Below are 26,085 nucleotides of genomic sequence, written 5' to 3'. Positions count from 1 at the left end.
ACCATCTGCAAACAGCATCCAGTCTGCAGGCATATTCAATGCCAGTTATAGGTCAGAGGATTAAATATCATGGTGGGGTAGAAAACCAATTTGATTTGGTTTTAATAAATACACTAAAAAAAAGAGAGAGCCTCACAAAGTTTCTTAGCCAAAGACTGTACCTCTGCAGCTAGTCTTTTCTTCTGTTCTCCAACTGCTTCCACCCCAGGGCTGCACGGGCTTGCTGGAAGCTGCAGGAAGCACTCTTTACACACTCGATTATGGCGGCTGTTATCTGCAAGTGACTTAAATTCAGAGCATTTTGCACAGATCACCTGTAAAAAAGAGATGGTGTTTAATTAGCCATGCTTAAAACACAACCCTTTATCAGAGAAATCGACTTGCAGAATGGTTGTTATTTAAGTAAAATTCTATGAAAGCTAATGTAAACTTAAGATAGAGAGACCAATAAAATATTCTTTATATTTAACTCCATTAATAATTAACTTGTTTGTGATCCCATGCCATATACCAAATTAAAGAAAACTTATGCCTTTGGGGAAATACTGTATGACTAACATCATGAAGTTTGCTTTTCTTGTCTTTTCTTATAAGCTTTTATAAGTCAAAAAGAGCTTAAGTTGATGAAGCAATTAGTGCTTTTTAATGGTTTAGGAAGGACTGATTTTCAGAGTGAAAGTGGCTGACATTCCTCATCAATGAAGGACATCCTGGAGAACTGAGGAATCCAGAAAGCACCAACTATTTTAAGAACATAGTCCAAAATATAATCCATTAAAAATTATTTGTCTGCCTCAGCTTCCAAGAGCATGCAGTGGCACATTTCCAAGCACCAAGGAATCAGTGCTTGGAAAGAATGCTGGATCTGCAGGTCCAGAACCTGTTTTCATGCTAAAAAATTGTCTCTAACACACCTGCTCCAGGGAGAGAAACTGTCCCCAGGGTGTCAGCCTGATGGACATCCATTCTGAATTTCTGTACAATAATAACCACAAACCCGCAGCATACATCTATGTTGTTACGTGGTTCACTGTAAGACTTTAATTACTCTATGAAGTGGGCTGTCTTAATTCAGGAAGTGTTACCCAAACAAAAGCAAGAGGGCATTTTTAACTTCTTTAATTTGAATGCTATTGCCACACCACAAGGCATTGCACAACAAACAATGATTTAACAATAAATTATTAATGATGTAATTCTTGTTATCTCTCTGTCTCTTCTTTAGTAACACTGACTTTGCAATGGGATATTTTAAACCCCCAGAAATGTACTTAATGATTATTAATAAAAAAAACCCCAGAAAGTTGAAAATCCCAACTCTAGGGTAAAAATGCCTCCTCCACAGCAATTTAATTTCAATTGCTGAGACTGAGGTTTCTTTAAATATCTTAACTATACATTTACATCTTTCTGCAGCTGAAATTTATCCCTATTTCAAATGACTAATGTTATTTAAATAACATTACTCTGTCTTAGTTACATTAGGAACACTGAATGAGGTTTCAAGTCATCTTGCAGAAATCCATCTCATCTTGGCCATGGTTATGATTTACAGGAAAAAAAAGGGAATTCAGCTGTTGATAAATGGCACTAGGGGAGGTGGCTAAGGGCCTTCAGTAACCCAGCCTTGCCTCTGTGGGACAGATTTTCTTTGGTGTTTCAAGCAGGAGGAAACCACTTTTGCACAACTTTTCTTTAGGGCAAGAAATGCAGAATCATGGAGTATGCTGAGTTGGAAGGGACCCACAAGAACCATCAAGTCGAACCCCATGCCCCACACAGAACATCCCCAAGAGTTTGTGTGCTTGAGAGTGTTGTCCAAATGCTCCTGGAGCTCTGGCAGGTTTGGTGTTGTGACCACTTCCCTGGGGAGCCTGTTCCAGTGCCTGACCACAATCTGGGGGAAGAACCTCTTTCTAATATCCAACCTAAACCTCCCCTGACACAATTTCAGGCCATTCCCTCAGGTCCTGGAAAGAGATCATAGAAAGAGATCAGAGTCTGCCCCTCCTCTCCCCCTCACGAGAAAGTTGTTGACCCCAGTGAGTCTCCCCTTAGTCTCCTCTTCTCCAGGCTGAAGAGACCAAGTGCCCTCAGCTGCTCCTCACATGGCTTTGCTTTGCCATCTTCGTTGCCCTCCTTTGGATGGTCTCCAATACCTTAATACCATTTGTAATATTGCATGTTCAGCTGTTCATTTTAGAGGAGCTGCTGTCTGGGTGAAATGAGGCTGTCTTAAGGCCATTGCTTCTGTGAACAAACTACAACCCCCTCCCCAGATACACACCCACCCCCAGGGAAAGCACCACCTTCCTTTCTACCCACTGAGGCACTGAATTTGCCTTTAAACCAGCACAAACTGTGACCCTTGCACCAGTTTTCTCTTTTCCCCCAATTCCCAGAGAATAAAGAAAGTGGAAAAAACTGCTCTGTCAATGACTTGCCATGAGCCAGAATGTCTTTTAGTCACTGCACTGAAAAAAAAAAAATTGTCTTCAATGGTCTCTGCAGGAGAAACTCAAGAGCTGAGTGTGCTGGGATACTTACTGCCCCACACTGCTTACAGTGGTGCCGCCTCTTCGTGATGGAGTTAAAGCTCTCACTGCAGCTCTTACAAGCCTGCTTCTCTTTGTCTCGCTTAGATTTGGAAGATTTCCTAGAGGAATCAGTCTGAAATTAAAAGCACAAGTACGTGATTAAAAAATAGTAATAAAATAATGACAAAATTGTTCATAGAGTTCTACTGACAAAGATCCTTTTTGGGGTTCACACCATTTTAGGAAAGAATTTGCATAATTCTGCTGCTTGCCTCAGCTGCATGGCTGGCTCAACCATCAGGGATCTCTGGGGGTGATATTATATGGTCTCAGCCCCTCTCTGCCCCCTCGTCTCCTTACTGCCACAGAGCAATCTCCTCTCCCTGTGTATCAGTGAGGAGACAGAGGAACAGCCAAAGTGGGTGTCTCAAGAAAAGCTTCCCTTCCAGCACTCACATCTTCCTTTTTTAAGGTACATCTTGACTTCGTGAGTGCATTGTAAACTTCCCTCCCTTGGTGGGGAGGAGGTGTGAAGATTTTGGGGAAAATGGCTTGACTGAAAAAGCGAATGGTGTTAAGAGTGGACTTTACACCACCCAACTTCAAATACTTAATTTAGGAGTTTTCTGAGGCTCCCTCCCAGCCCAAGACAAAGCATAAAGCTCCTCAGGAAGGCAGGGATACCCACACCAGGGACCTGCACTATCTAGGTGGCCAGGAAAGGTTAGCCTCTAAATCCAAGCTGGTACCTAAAGTCACTCAGCAAACCCTATTGTACAATTTTCCGATAAACTGAATAGCATTACTGGATCCAGCATAAACTGGTCTTCCCATGACTGGAGGTGTTCAAGGCCAGGTTGGATACGGCTCTGAGCAACCCAGTCCAGTGGAAAGTGTCTCTGCTCACGGTGGGGTTGGAACAAGATGGGTCCCTTTCATCCCAAACGATTCCATGATTCTATGATTAACATGCCAACGTGCAGATCACAAAAATACAACTTCACATGGAGCTTCAAATAGATTTTCTGTTTTGTTTTCTTTTTCAAAATTAATAAATACTATTCCTCCTCCCTAGCCAAGCTGGCTATTTGCAAGGGAGGAGCAACTTCCTGGGCACCAGACTGGGGCACCCCCAGCCAGGCAGCATCCACATGGAGACCCAAAGGATTGGATGCACCACGTTCCTCTGGCACAGCTCTTTCATGAGAGAGGTTTGATAACTCTCTTCATTTTTGCTTGCTTGACATAATCATCTAGCAAACTACTGGGAGAATAAACTTTTCCTCTAAAACAAAAGGCTAGAGGTATTTTACATGTTTTCTGGAAATCAGCTCTTCAAGATCAGGTCCTTTGTAGGACAGACAGATCATGGCTCCTTGACAACCCTCCATCCCAGGAAAATCCTGCCATTCACCCTAAGGTCTCATCTCAGTAGTCATGACTAAGGTACAGAAGCCAGTAATAGAGATTTTCAGGCCAATTAAAGAAAAGCTGTCAAATTTTATGAGCTGACACCACTCCCATCATTCAGCCTCCTCAAATCTGCCTTGGATTCCCTTCTTACAGAGGAAAGCATATTGTATTTCAGTAGAGCTACTAGAACCACCCTCCCTTATAATGCCGTTACACAACAAACCCACAACTAATTACCTCAATTTCATTGAATCTTTTCACTTTTGTTATCTTTTCTATGGCTGCAATAGCAATGTTTCAAACTTTTATTCAAGCACATAGGATGTTTGGCAATTCAGATTGGTGAAGCACAGTCACAGATTTGTTCATTCAGGAAAATCACTATAAGCCCATAAAAACACATATTAATTGCTCATCAAAACAGAATGTCTGCAAATCCAAGACCTCCCACATTGGAGCAGAGAGCAGTATTTCACTTTTCTTGTAAAGAACCAGTCAAAACCACTATGAAACCGAATGAAACAATGGCTAGGATGAGTCATTGGCAAGTCTTTCCTTCTAAGATCTATCAGACCCCTCCAAGTAAGGCAGATAATAACGCCGGTTCCAAAAGCTTTGACTGATCAGCAGCAACGTCTCCAGAGTAACTTTTTTATTTGTATCACACATCAGCTATTTCTCACTCTGATTTTGATGTTAATGCAATTTAATGTTTATCCTTCCACTAGGGAGGGATGGATTGGCCTTGTCAGATCAGAGCATTCCCTCACTGGTCAGCCTTATTTTTTCTTGTCTTAATAGTGCAAATCTGCATATAGTATAACAAGGCTTTTGATTCTTATATTAACCACAATTACACTGGCGTTACTGGAATGACAAGAGCAAAAATGAGGGCACCATTTAGCCCTGTGAGCTCTGGCTGGAAGATAATCACGACAAATGCTAAACAAAACCAGTTCTTGGCTTTCAGTAGCCACCTACATGTAGGCATCTACATAAGAAAAAAGCTGGAGTTCCTCTACTATGAATCAAGTGGGCTGCTTTGTATGGAAACTAGTTAATTTGGTTGTACTTCATTAGGAATACCCATCACCTCCTACATGCATGCTCCACAACACAGATAAGACTCAAGTTGAATATTTCCTCTAGCAGATCTTCTATTTGACTTCCTCCTCAGAGTGGAACAGTCTGGACAGTGTCCACTTCCAGGAATACATGACCAATATACTGGACAAAGAAGGAAAGCATAAAGCATAACAAATTTACTGGGCAAGATTTCTCAGGACAGTTCTGCATGAGCTTGTATTTTACACCATTAACTTACACTGTAGCATATAACAAGCACTTAATACTAACTTTACTAATCCAAAAAGGCCCTGTATAAAGATGTCTTTAAGAGTTTGATGAATGCCAGCAGTATTTCACAGTATTTCTCAATATTGTGAGAATGCAGTGAGAACACAAGAGTTTGAAACATTGCCATTGTAGCTCCAGAAAAGATAATAAAAATGAAAGAGTCTTTATTACTTGGCAAATTCCAGTGAGCTATTATAGAAGAAAGACTTTTTCAATAATACATTATTTAACTGCTGACACTGAAAAAGAATTTTAAAAAGATTGCTTTCCATTCCTGTGAAAACGAGGAGACCTTCCTGCACTGGCAGTAGCCTCATCCTACCCAGTGATGGCTCAGGTGACCTTGCCACATGCTCTTAACAGATCATCTGAACAGAGAGGCTTTTATAGCAAACAAGGACATGCGTTGTAACTTACACTGTTCATTGTAGATAATTCTAATAGTCACTTTGCAACTGTGTCCTTTATTACACAAGCTACTTTATTTACTGCTGATGCTTGTTAAAAGGGGTGCTAACACAGAGCTGCCCTCACTTCAGCATCTTGATACTAATGAGCTTGAATAATTGTCATATTTCTCATCTTTCTCAGTATACTCAACTCTGGTTTGAAGCTGCTCAGTCTGACAGGAAAAAACACTCACATAAAATCTGTTCAGAGCCAGGATCTACTTCCTTCAGACTAGGCTGTTTTGACTGCTAATTTTCTTTTACTCTACTGCATTTAACTCTCTAAATCTTGACAGTTTCCTCCAATTTTAAAATTTTGGTGGAAAAATAGCATCTAACCCACCAAGAGGTACAACTCATGTGACTGCAAGATGAAGGCCTGTGCCTGGCCTTCTTAGGTAAGCAGACATCTGAACTTCGTGAATTATGCAGCCTCCATGTGCTTCTGAAATGCAATGAAAAATCACTAAAAAGCTGGTAGAAAACTAGTGGGCTTAGGAGACTGCTGTTACCATTATTTATTATTTGCTATATAGCCAGAGAATCACACAGTCCCAGAATGGTTTGGGTTGGAAGTGACCTTAAAGCTCATCTCATCCACCGCCCTGCCACAGGCAGGGGCCCCTTCCACTATCCCAGCTTGCTCCAAGCCTCGTCCAGCCTGGCCTTGGACACTTCCAGGGATGGGGCAGCTTCTCTGTGCCAGATACTTCATTCTGTCTGGGCCAGCAGGTAGAAATTCAGCCCCTATGTTGTTCATGTAACTCACAGACACAGACTGATGAGACTCTTACATGAGCAGACATATGAGCTACAAAGCGGTTTCAATTCTTTTCCGTCTCATTATGCTCTTACAGGTGTATTTTCCATTTATAAATTAACTACTTGAAGCAACCCACAATGGGGTAGAACATCAACAGGTGCTTCTGGAAATGCTTACTATAGGTGAAAAATAATTTTGAGTTATATAGTAAATTTTGTACTTTGTAATATTTTTGTTTGTTTCTCTACATGCCAACATTATACATGCAAGGTTTGCATTTCCTCCTACAGACAGAAGCTCTGCACTAGCAGTGCAGAGCAGCAAGACAATTCAGCAAAGAGGTACCATGATGCTGTAGACAAGCAGATGATCCTTCCTGCAGTAGAATTTCACTATCTCATTATGAAAACGTGGGCACTGAAGAAAATCCCAGAAACCGCTAGAGCAGGCTGGGGAAGCACAGGGAGGAGCTCCCAGTTTGCTGGCCACCACTACCACCAAGTGGTTTGCATGTGAATCTGTTGAGCACACGATGTGCTTGTGCTCTCACTGAGCTGTTACTAAAGGGATGACAGCACTAAAAATTCATCTTTTCTGAAGGTGCAACTAACATTTTTATTCATTATTAACATTGATATTATCCATTTTTAGCAAAATTAGAGCCCAGAATCAACATTACACAATTTCAGGTATTTTTAACTTTGTCTTTTTCATCAACTCAATTTTTATTTCTATGTCAGGAATTAAATTTTTCTTTAAATACATGACTTCAGGAAAATTACTTAACATATCAAGATATGCTATGCAAATCCCTGACATGACTATTTATAATCAACTAAAAAGATACAACTTTTTATTTAATTACAAATAAAATTTACATTTCCCAAATATACTTAAGAGCAACCAAAAATTTTATGTGGGTTTGTTGTTGTTTTTTTTTTTTTTAATACTATAAAACATCTTTTTTTTTAAGTAGCTCACTCAATACAGCATCTGTAACTCAAGGCACAATGCACTAATCACAAAACTGACTATAAATAAAGGAAAAAATTTTAAGCAAAAATATGAACTGAGAACAAAAAATAATCACCAAGGAGCACACTAATCACAAACACTTATAACCCGTTTTTTTATAGGTCAGGTTGCTGGCTCCTTTAACAGCTTTGCATTGGCACTCTGTGCACTCTGCCAGAAGTTTGTGCACCCTTCCAAGCTTGGCCAGAGGTCCGGAAGAGCTGCTAAATGGCTCCTTTGTTACTGAAATCGTCTATGCTAATACATAATATCCTATAGCACATCTCTACAGGTAAGGGTATTTTTGGTGGTTGTTTGTTCTTGTTGAGGCTAGTGTTCAGTAAATTCAACCAACCCTAGGCATTTCCTGAAAATCTTTTGTACTAGAAGAGCGAGATGAAAATTGGACTTTATTAAGGACTCAAACCCTTGGGTTTGACTCAGCAGCAGTCATAGTCCTTGTACTGAGCAAAATACCTTTGAAAGTATATTTTGCTTTCATGGCAGCCAATTTTTTACAGGTCAGAGATGTACAAAAGTACTATCATCTCTTCCTCTGCACGAGCAGAAACATGGAAAGCATTCTGTGGAAGAAATGCTGCTCAAAATTTGGTTCTGGAGATGAAATCCTGAGTTACACAATGTGACAGTATTAATCAGATAGGTTACCTGGCCTCATTTTGCCCTTCTCTCTCCAAGCAATCAGTGTAGCTCCCTATCACAATTTAAACACATGTGCACAAAACAAAACAAAAAAACCCCAAAAAAACAGAAAACACCAAAAAACCCCACAAAAAACAAAAAAAAGCCCACACAAACCTCTTCCTCTCAAACCCAGTGCTACAAATTGAAGGAACCAGCTCTGATGCACGTGCAGCATATATCTATTACTGAATGAGTTATATTGCTTTAAGAAGTCTATGCATGCTTTGAGGAGAAACCCCCACACATCCAGTACTGTTAATAAAGTAATGTCAGCTTTTTAACCCAGCAAATTGGTTGGAGAGTCTATTTCCTGGTTTTTGTGACATATCTGAGCAAGATTCAAATTCCCTGATGCTGCAAATGGTAAGTAGCTATGGGTATAACTTAGCCAGGAAGCTAATGACAGCACAGCTGCAGCCACACACAGCAGGATATAAACCCTATAAAACCGATATTGAAGTATGATTTTTTTTTCCTGCTACAAAGCAAATGTAACCCACCTCCCAACACTGCTCTGACTAAAGTATTAGCTTCAAATTACTCACCCCTCCTAATGCACCACCACCATCTGCTCCTGGCATTGATTCCACCGAGCTGGTGCTGGCTATCTGAGAAGAAACAGAATGACACAGAACAGTTTCAACACGGACATTCTTCCTCAAATATATTAAACACTGAAAACAGAACAAAGGAAAACAAGGGGAGGGGGAAAAAGAGAAAAGAAAGAGAGTTTACTTTCTGCCCCTCAACTCTTTGCGTGTGAGTACACTTTAATTCATATAATCAGATCACAGAATCATAGAATGAGCTGAGTCAAAAGGGACCTTAAAGCTCATCTTGTTCCAGCCCCCTGCCATGAGCAGGCACAACTTCCACCAGACCAGGTGCATATGTCGCACATGTGCTCAGCCACCCTCAAATATGGGGTGAGCTCTGATGTGGATGACCTTACAGATGGCACTGAATTGCCAACCTGCCTTTGGGTACAAACTGTGCCTGTCCCCCACATGCTGCAGAAAGGCAGTGCCGTGGTTTGAAGGACACTGCTGTATCGGAGCCTGCCAGCCAAAACAGCAAAGGCTCTGTGAAGGCGCTTGATTCTGAGAGGAACAAAATTTGCTCCATTCAAGCACTACTCAGTTAAGTTTTTCTTCTTTGCAATACCTCTCAATCCCTAAATAAGTGCAAAGTGGCATCTCTGTTTATTCAATCATAGAGAAGTATATGTACTAAACACACACAGATGCTTGTATATCTATATATATTCATATAGAGTTCATATATCTATATGTATGCCATACTTACATATACATTCAATAGTATTCAATACATATAGAGGGCAAATAACAAGCTTTGTACATTGAGTACCAAAATCATAGGCTACAGAGTTTGCTAGTTTACACAGGGTTCTCAAACTATTAGATTCTTCATGATAAATTCTCCTCTTATTCCCATAGATCATACTTCCTTTATCAAGCAGACAACATCTCTTGAGATTATCCAAATGGCCAGTGCATTTTGGCACTCTGGTGTCATTTCATTTTAAAGCAAAAAGGTTTAATACCTCTTTAAGAGGCCAAATTGAAGAGCTATTAATTCTGATGCCTCATTGAATGTATTTATATTCTCATACAAGCAATCAACTCTTTAGAACAAGGAAAGGAGCAAATGCATCCCCTGGGGCCAGGGCTGTGTCACCCTAGAGCGCTTCCTCGGGGAATTTGATTAAATTAAGGGAAGCATCACTACTCAGCTCTAACCAGCTATTTCTGCCTCTGCAAAAACCCAGCAACCCTAAGGTGGTCACATTATCTGTTCCTCAGTCCTTTGCAAAGGGTGTTCTTTTCACTAGAATTCTAAACAACCCAGGGTTTTACTTTGCGTAGTAAAAGGACATCTGTGTGCTGTGACAAGACTTGGAAAAAGAAAAATGTGGAGAAAAAAACAGGGTTTGAAGAAGAGATTGAGAAAACCCCCAGCAAATTTAGGGAAAAGAATAAATTTCTCCAGCTGCCTATTCAGATCCCCATGTCTGTTTTTTTATTTGCAATAATGGGCTAAAAATCAAATACCCTCTACTCTTGCCTGGAAAATATTTTAAAAGGGCTTCTCCCTGTTACGTTACCATTACCACTCACAGTGCCTAAGATCTGGTAAGAATGGTTACTGACATGTTTGTCAGAAGCACCCCAGATCTATGGGGACAGAAACAGCAGAGTGAAATAATAACTATTCAGCATCTAACAATCATGATTTAACTAATAGAAGCATTCTCAATCTCAAATCTTGGGGATGTCACTTCCACAGAGCTCAGCTCTCTGCAGCACTTTTCCTTGCCAGCCTTCCAAGACTGCACAAACTGGGTCCTTTGCCACACCAGAAGCCTCCAAGTCTTCTGAGATGAAGCAGTGGTGAAAGAGGCCCTTTTCCTTGGGAACATTTTTAGATGGCTTTAAAAACACCCTTCACATAGCCCGGAAATGATGCAGGTGAAAATGGAGGAACTAAACCACAAAGGAACCTGAAAGCTTTCTAAAAAGACTTTTTAAAAAGACTACAGCTACCATTACCCTGCCTGGCACTGATGGGCAATGACACTGAATATTCCCCTCCTGACAGGTGAGAGTCCATTAATTGCTGAAGGCCTGTACAGGCATAATCTTAAGAATCAGGTCAAATTTCAGATTTCTGCACCTCCCAGAAACCACAAGTCTTCTGTAGGCAGATTTCAGGCTGACATCAACCTAAAATGCTGGTATGAGCTTATGTGAGTCAGCAAGGAAACACAAGCATGGTCAGAATTGCGTGCACTGATCAGGAGCTGCAACCAGCCTAAGCACTATAATATAGTAAATGTATGGCCAAGGATGGGAGAAAAACAATTTGACTCTTTTCACAGGCTGATTTCTAGTAGCTGCTACAGATCCAGCCAGGAATCCATGAGTGCATATCTATTTCTTGACTCATGAGAAAAAAAGGATCACTTTTTCCTCTAAAGTTGCTGCCCAGTATTCCACACATGATATGTATGGTGGGTGCTACCCAGTGCAGCATATTGCAGTTAAGAATGTTCTCAGTATTTGTCCAGTTTTCCTTACAGGAGCAACTTCAGCTCATTTTAACGGGCAGCAATTTCTGTCACATTTAGCTGTTACAATGGTTTTCAACGCTGATTATCTAGAGAAGCTAATCTCCTAATATGCAGGTTAGTATTCTGGCCTTAAAGAAATTACAGTACAGACTGCCTTAATATCACAGCCAGGGATAAACCAGACTCCTGCTCTGCTTGACTTTTATGAATACTATAAATATGTGGCTACACCATGAACACAGAAGCAAAATCAAATTGAATTTACAAAGCAAGATAATAATAATGAAGTTGACCAGATGTTGTGTCTTAATTACATAGAAAGAAGTGTGCTGATTACTTTGCTTATTAGCCAAAGATTTTTTTCCATCAAAGCATCCTGGCTCTGAATGCAGCCGTGAGTTAACTGAAAAATATAGGCAAGAATTGAGTATTTTCTATTTTTTTTGAAGTATTTTCAGCTGTTGAGTAGCTCAGGATAAGTAAACTATGCCACATTCTGAAAATGGCTCATTGCTGGCTGCTATCAGTAGCAGTATTCTAGACTACAGAGTGTTGCAAAGATCTTCACTGGCAATCTGATTATGCTGGGATGAAAGGCATCTCCAACATCTCTCCTGAGGCCCCTGGGAAATCAGGCGGATAAAAAATCCAGATTATTGAGCCACCGAATCAGTCCTGAATCTCCAAGGAGAGATGTTAAAAATGGTTAGGTACCAACACAAAAAAAAACCCCAAACAAACAGTTTAGGAGGCAGGGGAGGGGGAAGATAAAAAACTCCCAAAGTTCAACCTCTGCAAATGGACCTTCTCTCCCTCTGCTCCAAGATCTACCATGTCTGAAGTCATAAAGTCACAGGCAGCACTGCATGATATTCCGCAATATTTTGCTCTCCCAGGCCCTATTCCTCTTTAGCTTGTAGCAAATGCCTGTGGCTAAGGTTATCACCATAATTTTCAAGTTGAATGGAGAGATACTATCCTGATGTGAATACTTCTAAAACTGAATTCCTAGCAAACCAACACAGAGTGATACCTTACAGCTGAAGAGAAACAATAAACTTTCAAGACTATTTTGCATATTTAGTTGAAGAGTATTTTTTCTGAAATATATTTACTATTTATAAGACAGCATTTTAAAATCCTTTTAAAATGCATAATTTTCATTCTGATTCTTTAAAATATTTTAAATAATAATAAAATATTTCTTTGATTATATCAAAGAAATAATCCCAAAATGCATCTCTGATAAGATGGGGAAAAGTAATGAACAAAATTTCCCAGCCACAAAAACAACATTCCAAACAGCTAAGCACTCATAACATTGAGGAATTACACCTGTTCTGCTAAAAAAAGCCACCAGCCTGGAAAACATGACTGATGGGTCTCTGGAGTTGAATTGCCCTGGGTAATTTATTCCGTATCTGCACAGCTGAGTAACTGCGACTGATACACATTTGAGAGCCAGAGAAATGGAGATGACTGCCCTGTAATGTCATATAAAAATCCAGAACAAGACTCCACTATTTTAAAGTTAGCTGTGCAAGCCTTAACTGCTGGTAAAACTGCTCTGGCAAAGGAGAACAAAGCACTGGTACTTACTGAGGAATCAGGAAGATGCTCCTCCTCTTGTGAAAAAGAGCTATTGAAAGCTCTGAATGTCTCACTGTTCTGTTTGTGCTTTTCTATTGTGGCTTGAATCACCTGAGACAAAAATGTCAGCTAAGATGAGAAGCATAACCAAAAAAAATTCTCTCATAGGAAGATGGGTAGGATTATCGTTTGGTGAAAAACCCTTACACTTGTATAAATTAAAGGGAAACTTAAAAACCTTAAGTGGTGGTGTTAACCTATTATTGTTTAAGTTAAAAACTAAGACTGCCATCAGACAGTGTCTCTACAAGTCAAAATGGAAGAGTATACAAGGTCTGATGCCTCAGTCTCTTCTCCTACTGGGCTTGAGGAATGCAGGAAAAGGGAGCCCAGTTTGAGCTCCCAGATACTTTCTGGGGCCAGCTGGTCATCATTGGGACCATGACTGGACTCCACATTTCTCCATGAGCAGCTCCGCCAGACTGGCCCACCCAGCTTCCCTGCACAGCCATGTTAATTCAGAACCCCAAAATGATAATTTTAGATGCTGCCTGCATGGTTATTGCCCTCCTTATCATTGGTGGGTTGTACTAACATTAATCCATTCCCTCTTCTCCTCTTCTGTCCTGTTAAAACAAAAGAAAAATAGAGAAAGCATCATCATTCTACTTACAATATTTTCAGTTAATTCAATTCACAGTTTCACAGCTTTATATCCATTAGATTTTTAGCTTTGTTATCCACTATTTTATAAACATTATTAATAATTACTGACAATAATTATTACCAAGTGTCAAAATATTTGACTTGTTGACACAGTGGACCCCACAAGCACTACTTTAAATACTGCAAGCATTCAATAAAGGCAATCAACACACTTTGACTTAGGACCAACATTCTCTTGCATATCTAAGTTACCCACCTCTGCTGCTCACCTTGTGATTTAAAGCTGTCACACTCTCACAGCCCATAGATCAATTTCTCCATACATATTCACAAACCTTCAAAGACAGAACAAGTACCATACCTGGCTTGTAGTTCCAATGACCTCTTTTTTCCTGTTATGGAAAATGTATGAGCCACATTTTGCTTGGCAATTTCTTGGACCTGTAAAAAGCACATCAGCTCTTTACTCATTGACCTTGTCTTTCCAACATTTTTAATGACTTACAAATATAGTCATTCTCTGTCTTTCCAACATTTTTAATGACTTACAAATATAGTCATTCTCTGAAATGCTTAGTCGAAAGGATCATTTGGAATAAAGTATAGAAGTAGAAAAAATAAGGGAGTGTTTCCATAATTACCTGTCTTGCTACAAAATGTGTGGGTCTGTATCACCAACCAGACTCCTACAGCAGTAGGGGGAGAAAGTGGCTCCTGTGCCAGCCAGGGGACAAGGCAGGGCTCTCAATCCAAACACGTCACACACAGTCACCTGTTATTATTCTACTCCCCTTTGAATGGTTCTTATAAAAATTTAAAAACCCCAACTGTCGGAGACTGAAATGTTGTAATTTATAGTTTAAACACTTTCATGAAGGACTTTTGCCTATTATAGCAAAACTGTACAAAAGCTGCAGAGAAAACTACCAAAACCCTGAATGGAGCCCTATGCTGCTCATTGATGAAGATAAGATAAAGTGACTCAGGGGAGAATAATCCATTAACTGAGGGATCAGGCTTAGCACCTTCCGGGTGGAGACCACAGCCCTGGGGCTATTAGCTGCCAGGCTCGAAGAGACCCTCACACTAAAGGGTGGGGGCAGGAGAGGTTTTGGGTGTGAAGTGGAAAAGCCTCTGGTCTGAGCAGTGAATGCCCATCGTCTGGGGTGCAGAGGAGCTCAGCTGTGGGCCTCTTCACCTTGGGGAAAGCCACATCCACAAGAAGGGCAGCAGAGTCATGGCCCATCAAAGGCTCCCCCAAAGGGGTCCCCAGACTCTGCACCAGAGCACTGCAACGTGATGCAACACATCCACAGTGTTGCAAGGGACAGTGTCAAACTAGCTCTCCACAGGGCAGGCCTTCCCACCTGCATTAATCCACTGGATTCTATACTTTTTGGCATGGTGGTGACAGCAGGGGACCCTCACCACCAAGAAGACCAGATGGAGGGGAGCAATGAGACATCGTTGGGACCCCCGGAAGGGTGATCTGTTCCTACCTAACCCCTGTCACTCTCTCTCTGTCCCCCCAACCCATGCACACCTCTTCTCTATTTCTTTCTTTCCTTCTTTTCTTTCTTTCTCTATGCCTCTTTTACTATTAAATAAAATGCATCACTTTTTTTGGCACCAAGATCTAAACTCATTTGGTTTTAATCACATTTTGGGGTATATTTTGAACCTATCTGCGTTCGATCCATTTTATTCACAGAAGCTTATTTTCTTTGGTCTTCTGTGTTAAACCGGTTTGTAACACCAACCAACCAAAAAAACCAAAAAGAGATACAATCATAGAATTGTTAAGGTTGGAAAAGACTTAAGGTCATCAAGTCCAACCGTCAAAACAGCACCATCACATTCACCACAAAACCATGTTCTCAAGTGCCACATCCACATGTTTTTTGAACACTGCCAGAGATGGTGACTTCACCACTTCCCTGGGCAGCCTGTGCCAGGGCTGGACAACCATTTCAGTGAAGAAATATTCCCTAATATCCAACTTAAACTTCCCTTGGTGCAACTTGAGGCTGCTTCCTCTCATCCTGTCACCTGTAAGAAGACGCCAGCCCTCACCTGGCTACACCCACATTTCAGGCAGTTGTAGAAAGCAAGAAGGTCTCGCTCCTTATCTCCAGACAGAATCCACCCCAGCTCTCTCATCAGACTTGTGCTCCAGACCCTTCCCCAGCTCTGTTGTGCTTCTCTGGACACACTCCAGCACCTTAAGGTCTTCCTCGTAGTGGAAAAGCTGCATTGATCCAAAGTGATCCAAAGCTGGATTTTAGAATTTTATTATATTTTTACATTAATGTAATGTTATGTGCTTGGATTCAGCAGGGATCAGGAAGCTATCAAGAAGCTATCAAAAAAAAGAGGGAAAAGAAGAGATGCAAACCTGCAGTCCTGCAATGTCCATCTTCTCTCGGACACTGAACTTCTGGCCGATCAGCCTCAGTTTTGGCACACAGTACAGAACCATGCTGTTAAACTGCAATAAGGCAAGAGTTTAACTCAGGGGGTTACATGCTGGACACAGCTTGCATTGTGAAGGTTTAGGGCTCTGGTGTGTTTTACTCCAAGACATAGTTCTCAAGAAGAGATTTAAGGTGAAAGTGAGGCTGATGGATCATTACCGAAAGAAGTGGGCAGACAGAAACCTGTCAGCCAGTCACTTCTCCCTTCTGCCCCTCCCTCTGAATTTGACTGCCTTGGAAGCATGAGAGCTCTTCTCCCAGTGCCAGCAAGAGCTGGCCGTCTCCTCCAGCAAGGTGGTTTGGCTGGAAAGCACCTCCTGTGGCACTCTGCAAAAACCCAGCCTCTCAGGAGGGAGATGCCCCTTTGGGCATGTCAAAGGCAAAGGCACAGCATGGAAGAAAGAAGGAAATCCTTGAGGAAAAAGCTTCAAGAGAAAACTGCTGCTCAGAAGGAGTAGCTGGGCTCAGCTGATGAATGCTTTTTGTCTTTGAGCTTAGGAAGATGGAAAAGTACCACAGAACCATAGATTCAAAGGGTGGTTTGGGTTGAAAGGGACCTTAAAGCCTATCTCATTCCACCCCTGCCATGAGAAGGGCCCGCTTCCACTAGACCAGTTTGCTCTAAGGCCCATCCAACCAGAGCACAACTCTGAAAATAAAAGAGCAACTAAAATACTCACCAGGAATAAATACCTATCCTGTGCTGTGCCATTCTTTGCTGAAAGTTTCTGAATGTGTCCTTCTTTAATGAGCTCGTTGGCTGGGTTAACAATATCCTCTTCACCACCCAGGCGCTCATAGACTTCCAAAAGCTTGTGCATCTTTTCCTGCAGGTAAAACCCCCAGCAATTTAAATTTAAAAAAATTATTCCATGTGGTCTATTGCCCACTCTATCATTTCTGTGGTAAATTCATGTCAGTTGAATGAAAACAGTCTTTCACTTCTGCTATAGCTTTGCATTAATATTACAATCTGTTTCATACTCTTCAGTACTATTCCCCACTCTGGAGTAGTTGTACTGGATTAGTTATACGTGGATTGTACTATTTAATGACATTTTGAGATCAGTTTATTTTATATTTTTAGACTACTATTATTCAACAATAAATATGTATCACAGAATCATAAAGGTTGAAATAGATCTCTAAGATCATCAAGTCCAAATATTAATCTTTGGAACTTTAGAAGAAATGTCCAATAAAATCAATAGCCAAATTGGAGACGTGTACGTTACCAAATAATTTCCAAGTTTTAATTTATTAAATCAGTTTCCACCCCATGTTTCAGACTGAGATTTCTGCCACAATATGATAATTTTTCAGCTTCTGAGAAGTGTCACCTCTTGTGTTCGTTACTGATACAATTGGAGGTAGGTCGCTATCAGGAAGCACGGTCACATTCCACAGCTCTAAGCTAAGTCTAAAACCTCAGCTGTCTGGGGAATGCTGCAGTCCTATGCAGGGCCTCCATGGCCAAAAGTACCTCTGAAATAGGCCAGCCAAAATGCTTGAAATATACTTTTAATGTCATAAAGGCATCCTTGTATCTTGGTCAAAATTCTTTATGAAGGGATTACTATTTCCTTTTCAGCAAACCACTGTTTCTACTTTACATTAAGACATCTAAATATTAAAGTCCCTCTACACAGTATTCAAATGGATAAAGGTGACTCATTGACCCACTTGCAGCTGCCTTATTAAGCAGCGCACAAGCTTTAGCAAGTCAAAATAAGGAAGGTATGTACATCTTGCTCCTGAATTACAGCCTTTGGAAAGGTCAGGAATTGAGGACCAAGATCAGTCTAATTACACCCAAATATAGATAGGACTGAACACATCTCTGAATCAAATGTCTGCCTACCTATAGATTAAGCTGGAATTCCAGGTCTTTACACTCTTCGTTTACCCCCATAAGACTTGAGAATTCTCACAACAAATACACATCACACCAGTTCCTGTCTTAATCAATTCTTCTGACCAACAATTAAAGAAATGAACAGCAGAAAAAAAAAAAAAACACCAAAAAAGAAACAAAAACTCAAACCATTAAAATGAACATACTGCAAACAAAATGGAAGGTGGGGGCTGTGGACTAAAACAAGTAAGTAAATCATCTAATCCCCAAAAGGCAACAGATTTTTTCCACCAAATGGGATGATGAGCAAGAGATTCCACTAATTTTACAAATAAACAAAAAGCAAACAAACAACAGTGACCTTATCAAACTATATATTTTTTAAAGGAGAAACTAGAACACAAAAATAGATCCAAAACCTGAGGAATATTTGCACTTTTAGGAAAAGTCAGCTTTGGAAGCATGATTTATTTCTTCTACTGCACGACGACAGGAGAAAGCAGCCAACAATTAATTCAACCCTCCACTAACTTTTGGAGGTTTTGCTACAGCACTCGCTTTCCTTTTAGTTTGGCTTGGACCTCACGCAGCAAAATTATTATAGCAGCCTTTTCCAATGGATTCTTGTGTACTGACACAAAAAGCAACTGAAACAAAAACCAATGAGCCAGTTGTTTCATATTCCTGATGTCTGCAGAGATACTGTACATAGCCCTCCAGAGAAGAGTTGTTAGAGGCCCAAAACCAGAAAATTTTCCACTAAAATATATCCTTATCACGAGTACATGCTAGACTCAAATAGAAACAGATGGTTTCCTAACTGTTTTCAGACATACTGACAATACACAGACATCAGCTGGTTACTTCCCCATAGCAGCCACAGGAAACGTGGTCTCACAGTGTCCCCACCAGCTGGGAGAGGAAGTAATGGTCTGATAGGGAAGGGAATATAAACTTTGCACCCCCAAATGGCCAGAGGGTGCTAAGACAGATACAGAGCATTTCAGGTCTGTTAGATACAAAATGTCCTGAGACACCTGGGTGCACATCTGCAGCTATAAAGCCCTTTTACTTTAATGGTAATGCACTGGCTCGTCTATATGTAAAACATGTGCTCATGTCCGAAATCTCCACAGTCTGACTGCCCAGCTTTTGAAGCACAGCTTTCCAAAGCTACCGATGCATGCAAAATGCACATTCTGTGCACTTAAGATGAGCTAAAATCAAATGAAAGCAACCTTCATTCTGTTGAAGACCTGCAGGACTAAAAAACTAGTGTGAAAATCTGCAAGGACACCTTGTGAATGGACCTAATTGGAATACTTTCAACATTTTTCAAGGAAAAGCAAATAATGAGTTTTATGAAGACTTCCTTTCCCAACTCATTGGGTCCTTAAGAATGAGGGAAGTGGAATTTAAGACAAACAATATACAGAAACTGCATTTACAGTAAAAAGAGCTCAGACATCCAACACATGTTTAAAGTCTGACTGACAGTCAGGTATTCCTCCCCAGTCTACCGTACTGAGCCTGTTGCAGTAGGAAGCCCTCAGTTTAGCCACGTGTTTCAGTCAGATCACGATTCCATTCTGGAATTGCTACTCACCATCTTCCGGATGGCTGCATTGGAATGGTTCGCTGCTGTCGATATCAGCTCCAGTGACTCTGCAATAAAGGTGTCAACGGTTATGCATTCTCTAGATTATACCTTGTAGTGGCACCTTGGGGGATGGGTTCACCTCTCTGATTATTGTTTTTCCTTCCTTATGATGTTACATAAGCAATTATAGACACAATCACTTCTGCATATTCAGCTGATCTACGTCTCATCTTTCTCTCCTAAAAATTTAGATGAGCCAAAGCACAGTGACAAAAAACCCTCGCGGTCTAGGAATCACCTACTAAAAGTTAAGTCTCACTTAAGTCTTCCCAAGCATATTTTTAAGACTGTTTTCCTAAAACAGGGCTTGCCTGCTTATGGTAATATGGACCCTCTTTTGGTTGAGATCAAAAACTCCTCGTAATCAAGAGAAGTCCATTTCCCCTGTTTCACCATATAAACAGAGTCTAACAGGCTTTCTTGCCAAGAAATACACAGTTAAATACAATACAAATTTAAAACAATTCTTCCTTTCTTCCTCTGGCTATTGCAAGGATGTCCTCCTGTCTTTGTCCTTGGCCACACAATGGATTAAATAAAAATGTCAGATGTTCAACTACAGCAAACGTCAACATATTGTCACCGTTCATTTGCCAAAGCTGCTTTCATTCCTAGAGCTGGCATTCCAACCCTTTTCTTCTCAACTCCAGAAGCATTCAAAATCCTTTTGCTTGGCTGTAATTTGATTAATTCAAATCTCCATTTCTAACATAGTCCTGGTTGTAAATATCTGAACATGTGAAGAAAAAACTGCCCAAGATTTCATTGAGCTTTTAGACAGAAAGGAGTTTACGTGTACTTTCAGCATCTTTCCTGTCTGGAGATTCTTCCGGAAGTTTCTTTAAATAGTCCTTCAGGAGAAGCTCATAACGAGGAATCCTTTGCACTGGTTCAAGCATGTGATGCTGCAAAGTCAGGTTCCCACACACCTCCTGTTTCTGTAATGGAGAGAAAACAAGAACAGGAGGTTTTGGGTTTGTTCCTGCCTTTGGTGTTTAACAGCAAGGAAAAATGACCATTCACATACAGCTAGAGGAATGTACAGGAACTTCTCAAGGTCTCATGGATCGACAGACTCATTAGGTTGGAAAAGACCCTTAAGATGATCAAGTCCAAACATAAACCTAACACTGCCAAGGCCACCACTAAACCAAGTCCACAACTGCCACATCTGCATATCTTTTAAATCCCTTCAGGGATGGTGATTCCATCACTGCCCTGGGCAGCCTGTGCCAGGGCTGGACAACCCTTTCCATGAAGAAATTTTCCCTAATATCCAGTCAAAACCTTCCCCTGGCACAGCTTGAGACCATTCCCTCTTGTCCTGTCCCTGTTCCCTGGCTGCCCCCTCCTGTCAGGGAGTTGTAGATAGCGAGAAGGTTCCCCCTGAGCCTCCTTTTCTCCAGGCTGAGCCCCTTTCCCAACTCCCTCAGCTCCTTCCCAGCTCCGTTCCCTTCTCTGGACATGCTCCAGCCCCTCAAGGTCATTCTTGTTGTGAGGAGCCCAAAACTGACCCCAGGAGCTGAGGTGGGACTTCACCAGTGTCCAGCACCAGTGCCCCACCATGGCTGGAACAGGCCTGGGTGCCCTGGTCCTTCTTGCCCACCTGAGCTCCTGTTCAGCTGCTGCCACCAGCACCCCCAGGGCCTTTCCTGCTGGGTCCTTCCCAGCCCCTCTGGCTCAGCCTGGAGCTGCAGGGGCTGTTGTGACCCAAGGACAGGACCCGGCACTTGGCCTTGCTGAACCTCAGACCACTGGCCTTGGATCCAGCCTCTCCAGATACAACCATGGAGCCTTGCTGCCCAACAGCAGATATCAGAGCTGACAGGTTTTATGTGACTCTTCATTTCATGTCTGGCTTTTTCTGCCAATATGCAACTCTCTTCTTTCAGAAGGCTCAGAAAAGCTCTTCCCATCCATGGCCCTGTGCAGCATTGTTCTCCCAACTACATGAAATCAGAATGCCCCCAGGGATATATTGCTTGCCAGAGCTCACTGTATGAGCAGCAGACACACTGCTCACACACCAGCTTTGAAAGGCGGAGCAGTCTCAAATTCTACTTTTTTTTCACTTGGCCAAAAAGGGGAGGAGGTTTGAGTCTAATTACACTAAATATCACCCAATAAGGCACTGATGTGCTCTGCATGCAATGGCACCGAGTATTGCAGTGTACCTGTTTTCATAGGATCCTGTGAAGCAAAAGAGTATTTCTATTTAAAAGAGGAGAGATGAGAATCTCAGTAAGAACCAGTAACTTGCTTTAAAGCACACAGGAAGTTTCTGCTGGCGATGTAATCTGACTCCACAGCAGCATGTTAACCACAGACACACACAAGGTCTTCTACACAGCATTATTTTTACATCAGCCCACTAATGTTGTCTGTTCTAGTGTAAGCAGCCTCTACAACCATATTAATTTCACTGTGCGTTTCTCAGAGAAAGGAACTTGTTTCAAGTATCTGAAATTTCCTCATAAATATTCCAGCCCACACCACGCTGCTGACTCGCTCCATTCTCACAGCAAGGCTGGAGATAATAGGATGAATGTCTGAGAGAAAAATATTAGCTGTCCTTCCAGAAATTCAAAGGACTAAACTCGGTTTCAAGAATATCTTGTCACAGTGTAAAAGGGAGAGCAATATTTCTGTTTAGTGGAGCTGAAGTGAATTTATTGCCTCTCAGAGTTTTACGGCACCAGAAAACACAGCTGTGAAGGACAGAATCAGAGAATCCAGGGCAGAGAACTTCACGCTACTAGCACTTGGATTTTATTCCCAAATCCACTTACTATAGCCCTCTTCATGTCCCTTTATTTCTGCAATAGGATGAAACTGAACATGGGACAGCATTAGGGAAGCAGAGGAGGAAGTCGTTTCAAGACCCACTTCAGCTGCATTCACATGCAAATATACCTTTTTGAAAAGGCACCAGTGACAAAGCAAACTTCCAAACAGGAAAAGTTTCATGCCATGTGATGTTTAAAGTTTACTGAGTTTGCAGTAGGATTCTTTACTAGATAAATGTTTATTCTGTATTTAATTCGTGTAAGAATCCAAAACACATAAATACATATAATAGATAAAAATATAAATATATATTAAAAAACCATATAATTATTTATTATATGTAGTATATACATCACAGTATACTTCTGTGATGGCATAAGGAGCAAGTTGACAGACCAAGTCATAATAAACTCACCAGCTACTAAGTTTTGGCCCCAGCAAGTAGATGTGAACAGAACAGAAAGTATTTTTATCTTCAAGGTCAGCTAATGTAAACTTGATAAATCACAGTCATCATCTTATTAATAGCATATGATTTTTGTTTTCTGCTTTCCCTAATTTGACATAATTAGTAACAGTGAATGCCTTAAGCTGTATAGTATACATACACTACTCCATTAGCAGCTTAGGTAGACAGTACATCCCCAAAGGATCTCAGCACACTTCAGCTGGTATGTTGATAACTCTCAGGGGCTTTTGATAGTGCAGAGATATGTCAGATGAGTGGACTAAGCATTCTGGGTCCAATCTCTGCCTCCTGCAGCTATGATCGTTGAGCAACGGAGCAAAAGGTGCTGCGCAGGTGTGACTGAATAACCTACAGTGCAATTCTGTCATCAGCAGGCTTCTGAGCTGCACCTCCTACCTGCACTGCCAGTGCCCACACTGCCTGGCAAGAGTTCTGCTCATGGTCTGGAACAGGTGCAGATCAACAGGTAATACACATCATTTGTGTTGGAAGCTTGGTGGTGGGAAGAGACAGGTGAATTTTAGGGAAGGGAATTGCCTGTGCTATAGGGAAAACAGTCCCAAAAGGATTTACCCTGCAGAAAGTCATGGCTTGCCACAGGCTGGGGACAGCAAAACACAGTGCTGCTGTGCATGCCCTTAGTGGGAGCAGGATGGGCGCAGGCAGAAAAAGGGTAAAAAAAGGCCATGTGGAGCAGCAGCATGGCAGGAAAGGACCTTCCCCAGTCCTTGCTTCTCCAAACTTTTGTCTGAGTCTCTGACACAACCCTAAACCTCCACACAGGGCCTCTCCTCTCCCAGCTTGCTAGGGGATTACTTGATTCCTGACAGCTGGCCCAGCCACAATCCTCCCATTTAGGGCAGGCAGCTGCGCTCCCTGCTCAAGCTTAACCCACTCCTTGCCAGCCCTCCCCTCCCAAAGGATGGTATCTCCTTTCCCAGGAGTGCCGAAGGGATGCTCATGAGCGTGCTGGAGCCTGCATCTCTTCAGCTGGCCCAGGGGCCGAGCAGGATAGAGCAGTTTTATGGATACATCAGCGTAACCGGAGCTCTTCCCCTCTCCCTGAGCAGCTTTCCGTGTAATTATGAGAAAACACATGAAAATCCATGTTAAGCATCCTCCTGTGGAGCTATGATCCCACAAGCTGTGTGTCACTTTGGAAGCCTCAGGAAAACCAGACAAACAGGAGATGCTGTCAGTGACATGTCCAAACTCAAACCCACCCACTTCAAAATGAAAATGTATTAATTTAAAAAAAAAATAAAATTAGAAATGAGGGAGACAAATCCAAAAGAGTCAGAATTACTGGGCCAAGGGTGAAGTTTCATTCTGTGACTTCTGATACTCCTCTTAAACCACAGAATCTTGGAATGGTTTGGGTTGGAAGGGACCTTGAAGACCATCCAGTCCAACCCGTGTCCACTATCCCAGGTTGCTGCAAGCCCCATCCAGCCTGGTCTTGAACACTTCCAGGGATGGGGCAGCCACAGCTTTTCTGGGCAGCGTGTGCCAGGGCCTCACCCCCACCCCCCCCCCCCCCACCCAGGGAAGAGTTACTTTCCAATATCCCATCTAACCCTGCCCTCTGTCATTTAAAGCCATATTAAAAAAAAAAAAAAATTAAAAAATAAAAGCTTGACTGGAAAGAAGCTGTGTGTGAAATCTTTGAACCAGCAAAAGAGAAGAAAGGAATGCCACTAAAATAGTGTATTTTTAGTATTAGTGTCTTATTATCTTGACAATGTGTGTCATGAACTGGGAAACACACACTGAATTAAGTGAGGATCTCTCATTCCTGGTTCTGGCCAGCACAGAGTTAATTTTTTGCAGTCAACAGTAGGGGGTGTGCCCAGGACCCCAGTGTTATTGGATAACACCTCAGGTCATTGCCAGGCTGGAAGAGAGGGTCTCACTTCAGAGGAGAAGCTTTCTTATGGCGGAGCAAATGTGACCCACAGAGCAGTTTGGGTGATGCTGGTCCTGACCGGAGAGAGTGGTTTGGGTGATGTGGCTGTAGTGGGATTGAGCACTGCACTTTTTCTTTAGTGCACTTTTATTATTAATATTTTTGTTCTTACTGTTCGTTTTCTTATCTCATTGGCCTTTCCAGTAAATTGTTCTTACCCCAACCCATGATCTTTGCCTTTTGTGCCTCCAGCTCTCCTCTTCAGCCACTGCAGGGGGAGGGGGAGGGAAAAAGGGCAGAGGGGGGAAGCAAGGGAGAGGCAGTGTGGTTTTGAAGACTCTAAATTGGGGAGCATCACTCCTAAACCACAACAATCTCCGAGTCCTATTATGCCAATTAACAATTAACATACCTGTATATTCTGAACAACATCTTTGAAGGGAGAGGACCGCTGCATACATGTGTTCACTATGTCCATTGCCCTGTCAAAGTTCTTTACATATTCTCCATACATTTTCAGAAAAGGAGCAAGTTTCTGCAGGATATCTCCTAGCCGTGGGTTGACACTCCTATGGCAAAGAGACAGGTAAGTACTGAAACCTCTGGAATCAATAGTATCTTCAGACAGAAAACACAGCTGTAAGATTTCCACAGTTGTCTCCCACAAGCACAAGCACTTAAACATATGTGCAATCAAGACAGGCTAAGTTTAGTTTAAGGTAATCTATACAATACCCTAGATGAAACTTCAAAGATGAATCCTCATGTACAAGGGACGATATTTCTGCCCTCACTGTCTTAAGTGAAGAGCAGACTGACTACACATCATTAAAGGAACATCTATATATCTCTTCTGCCCGGCACAAAACCTTGTGGGAAACTTTTACATATTAAAAATAACCTTTTCCACCACAGCCAAACATCTGAAGTGGTTTTAATGCAAAGAGATAGTTCAGTTCAGCTGAATCCCTAGGGGCCAGCAACCCCAGGCTGGAGCAGCAGTAGCCACACATCTCTCTCCTCCAAAGTCAGGGCCAGGCAGAGAGCCAGCCATTCTTCCCCACTCTGCCCGTGCAAGACCCTCTTTAGCCAGTTAAGAAGCTTGCAGGACACTGTGCAGCCAGTGTGTCCCCTCAAATCAGGTTTCCTAGGTTAATTTACAATTAACCTTTCTACCTATCACTGCATTTCTGACTTATCTACAACCTACAGAATCATAGAATCATTAAGATTGGAAAAGACCTCCAAAATCAGCAAGTCCCACCTTCAACTTATTATAGTGGCCAAATTTTAATTGGTATTTGAAAATATTTATTTCAGCTATGGGGTCAAAACAAACAATTTCATTCC

General features: G+C 41.6%; 1 protein-coding gene across 7 annotated transcripts in view; it reads right to left on the bottom strand.

Annotated features, from left to right (window-relative positions):
* FGD3 (FYVE, RhoGEF and PH domain containing 3) overlaps positions 1-26,085 on the bottom strand; it is a 102,542-nt gene that overhangs the window by 9,049 nt on the left and 67,408 nt on the right. For 6 of the 7 annotated variants that reach the window (XR_005602960.1, XM_039558966.1, XM_039558965.1 and 3 more), the window contains exons 7-18: positions 25,148-25,304; positions 20,373-20,511; positions 19,520-19,578; positions 16,739-16,885; positions 15,980-16,072; positions 15,658-15,858; positions 13,946-14,025; positions 13,514-13,544; positions 12,928-13,029; positions 8,783-8,845; positions 2,548-2,670; positions 162-314 (exon numbers count right to left, since the gene is read on the bottom strand). Coding sequence is in view for 6 of the 7 variants with exons in the window: in XM_039558966.1 (XP_039414900.1) it covers positions 162-314; positions 2,548-2,670; positions 8,783-8,845; positions 12,928-13,029; positions 13,514-13,544; positions 13,946-14,025; positions 15,658-15,858; positions 15,980-16,072; positions 16,739-16,885; positions 19,520-19,578; positions 20,373-20,511; positions 25,148-25,304 (1,348 nt within the window). In the remaining variant the exon portion in view is untranslated. The remainder of the gene's footprint in view (positions 1-161; positions 315-2,547; positions 2,671-8,782; positions 8,846-12,927; positions 13,030-13,513; positions 13,545-13,945; positions 14,026-15,657; positions 15,859-15,979; positions 16,073-16,738; positions 16,886-19,519; positions 19,579-20,372; positions 20,512-25,147; positions 25,305-26,085) is intronic. The other variant, XM_039558968.1, reaches the window with a different exon arrangement.

Source organism: Corvus cornix, chromosome 12 (assembly GCF_000738735.6).
Source record: "Corvus cornix cornix isolate S_Up_H32 chromosome 12, ASM73873v5, whole genome shotgun sequence".
Taxonomy (NCBI): domain Eukaryota; kingdom Metazoa; phylum Chordata; class Aves; order Passeriformes; family Corvidae; genus Corvus; species Corvus cornix.
This window is presented reverse-complemented; position numbering and strand designations above follow the sequence as displayed.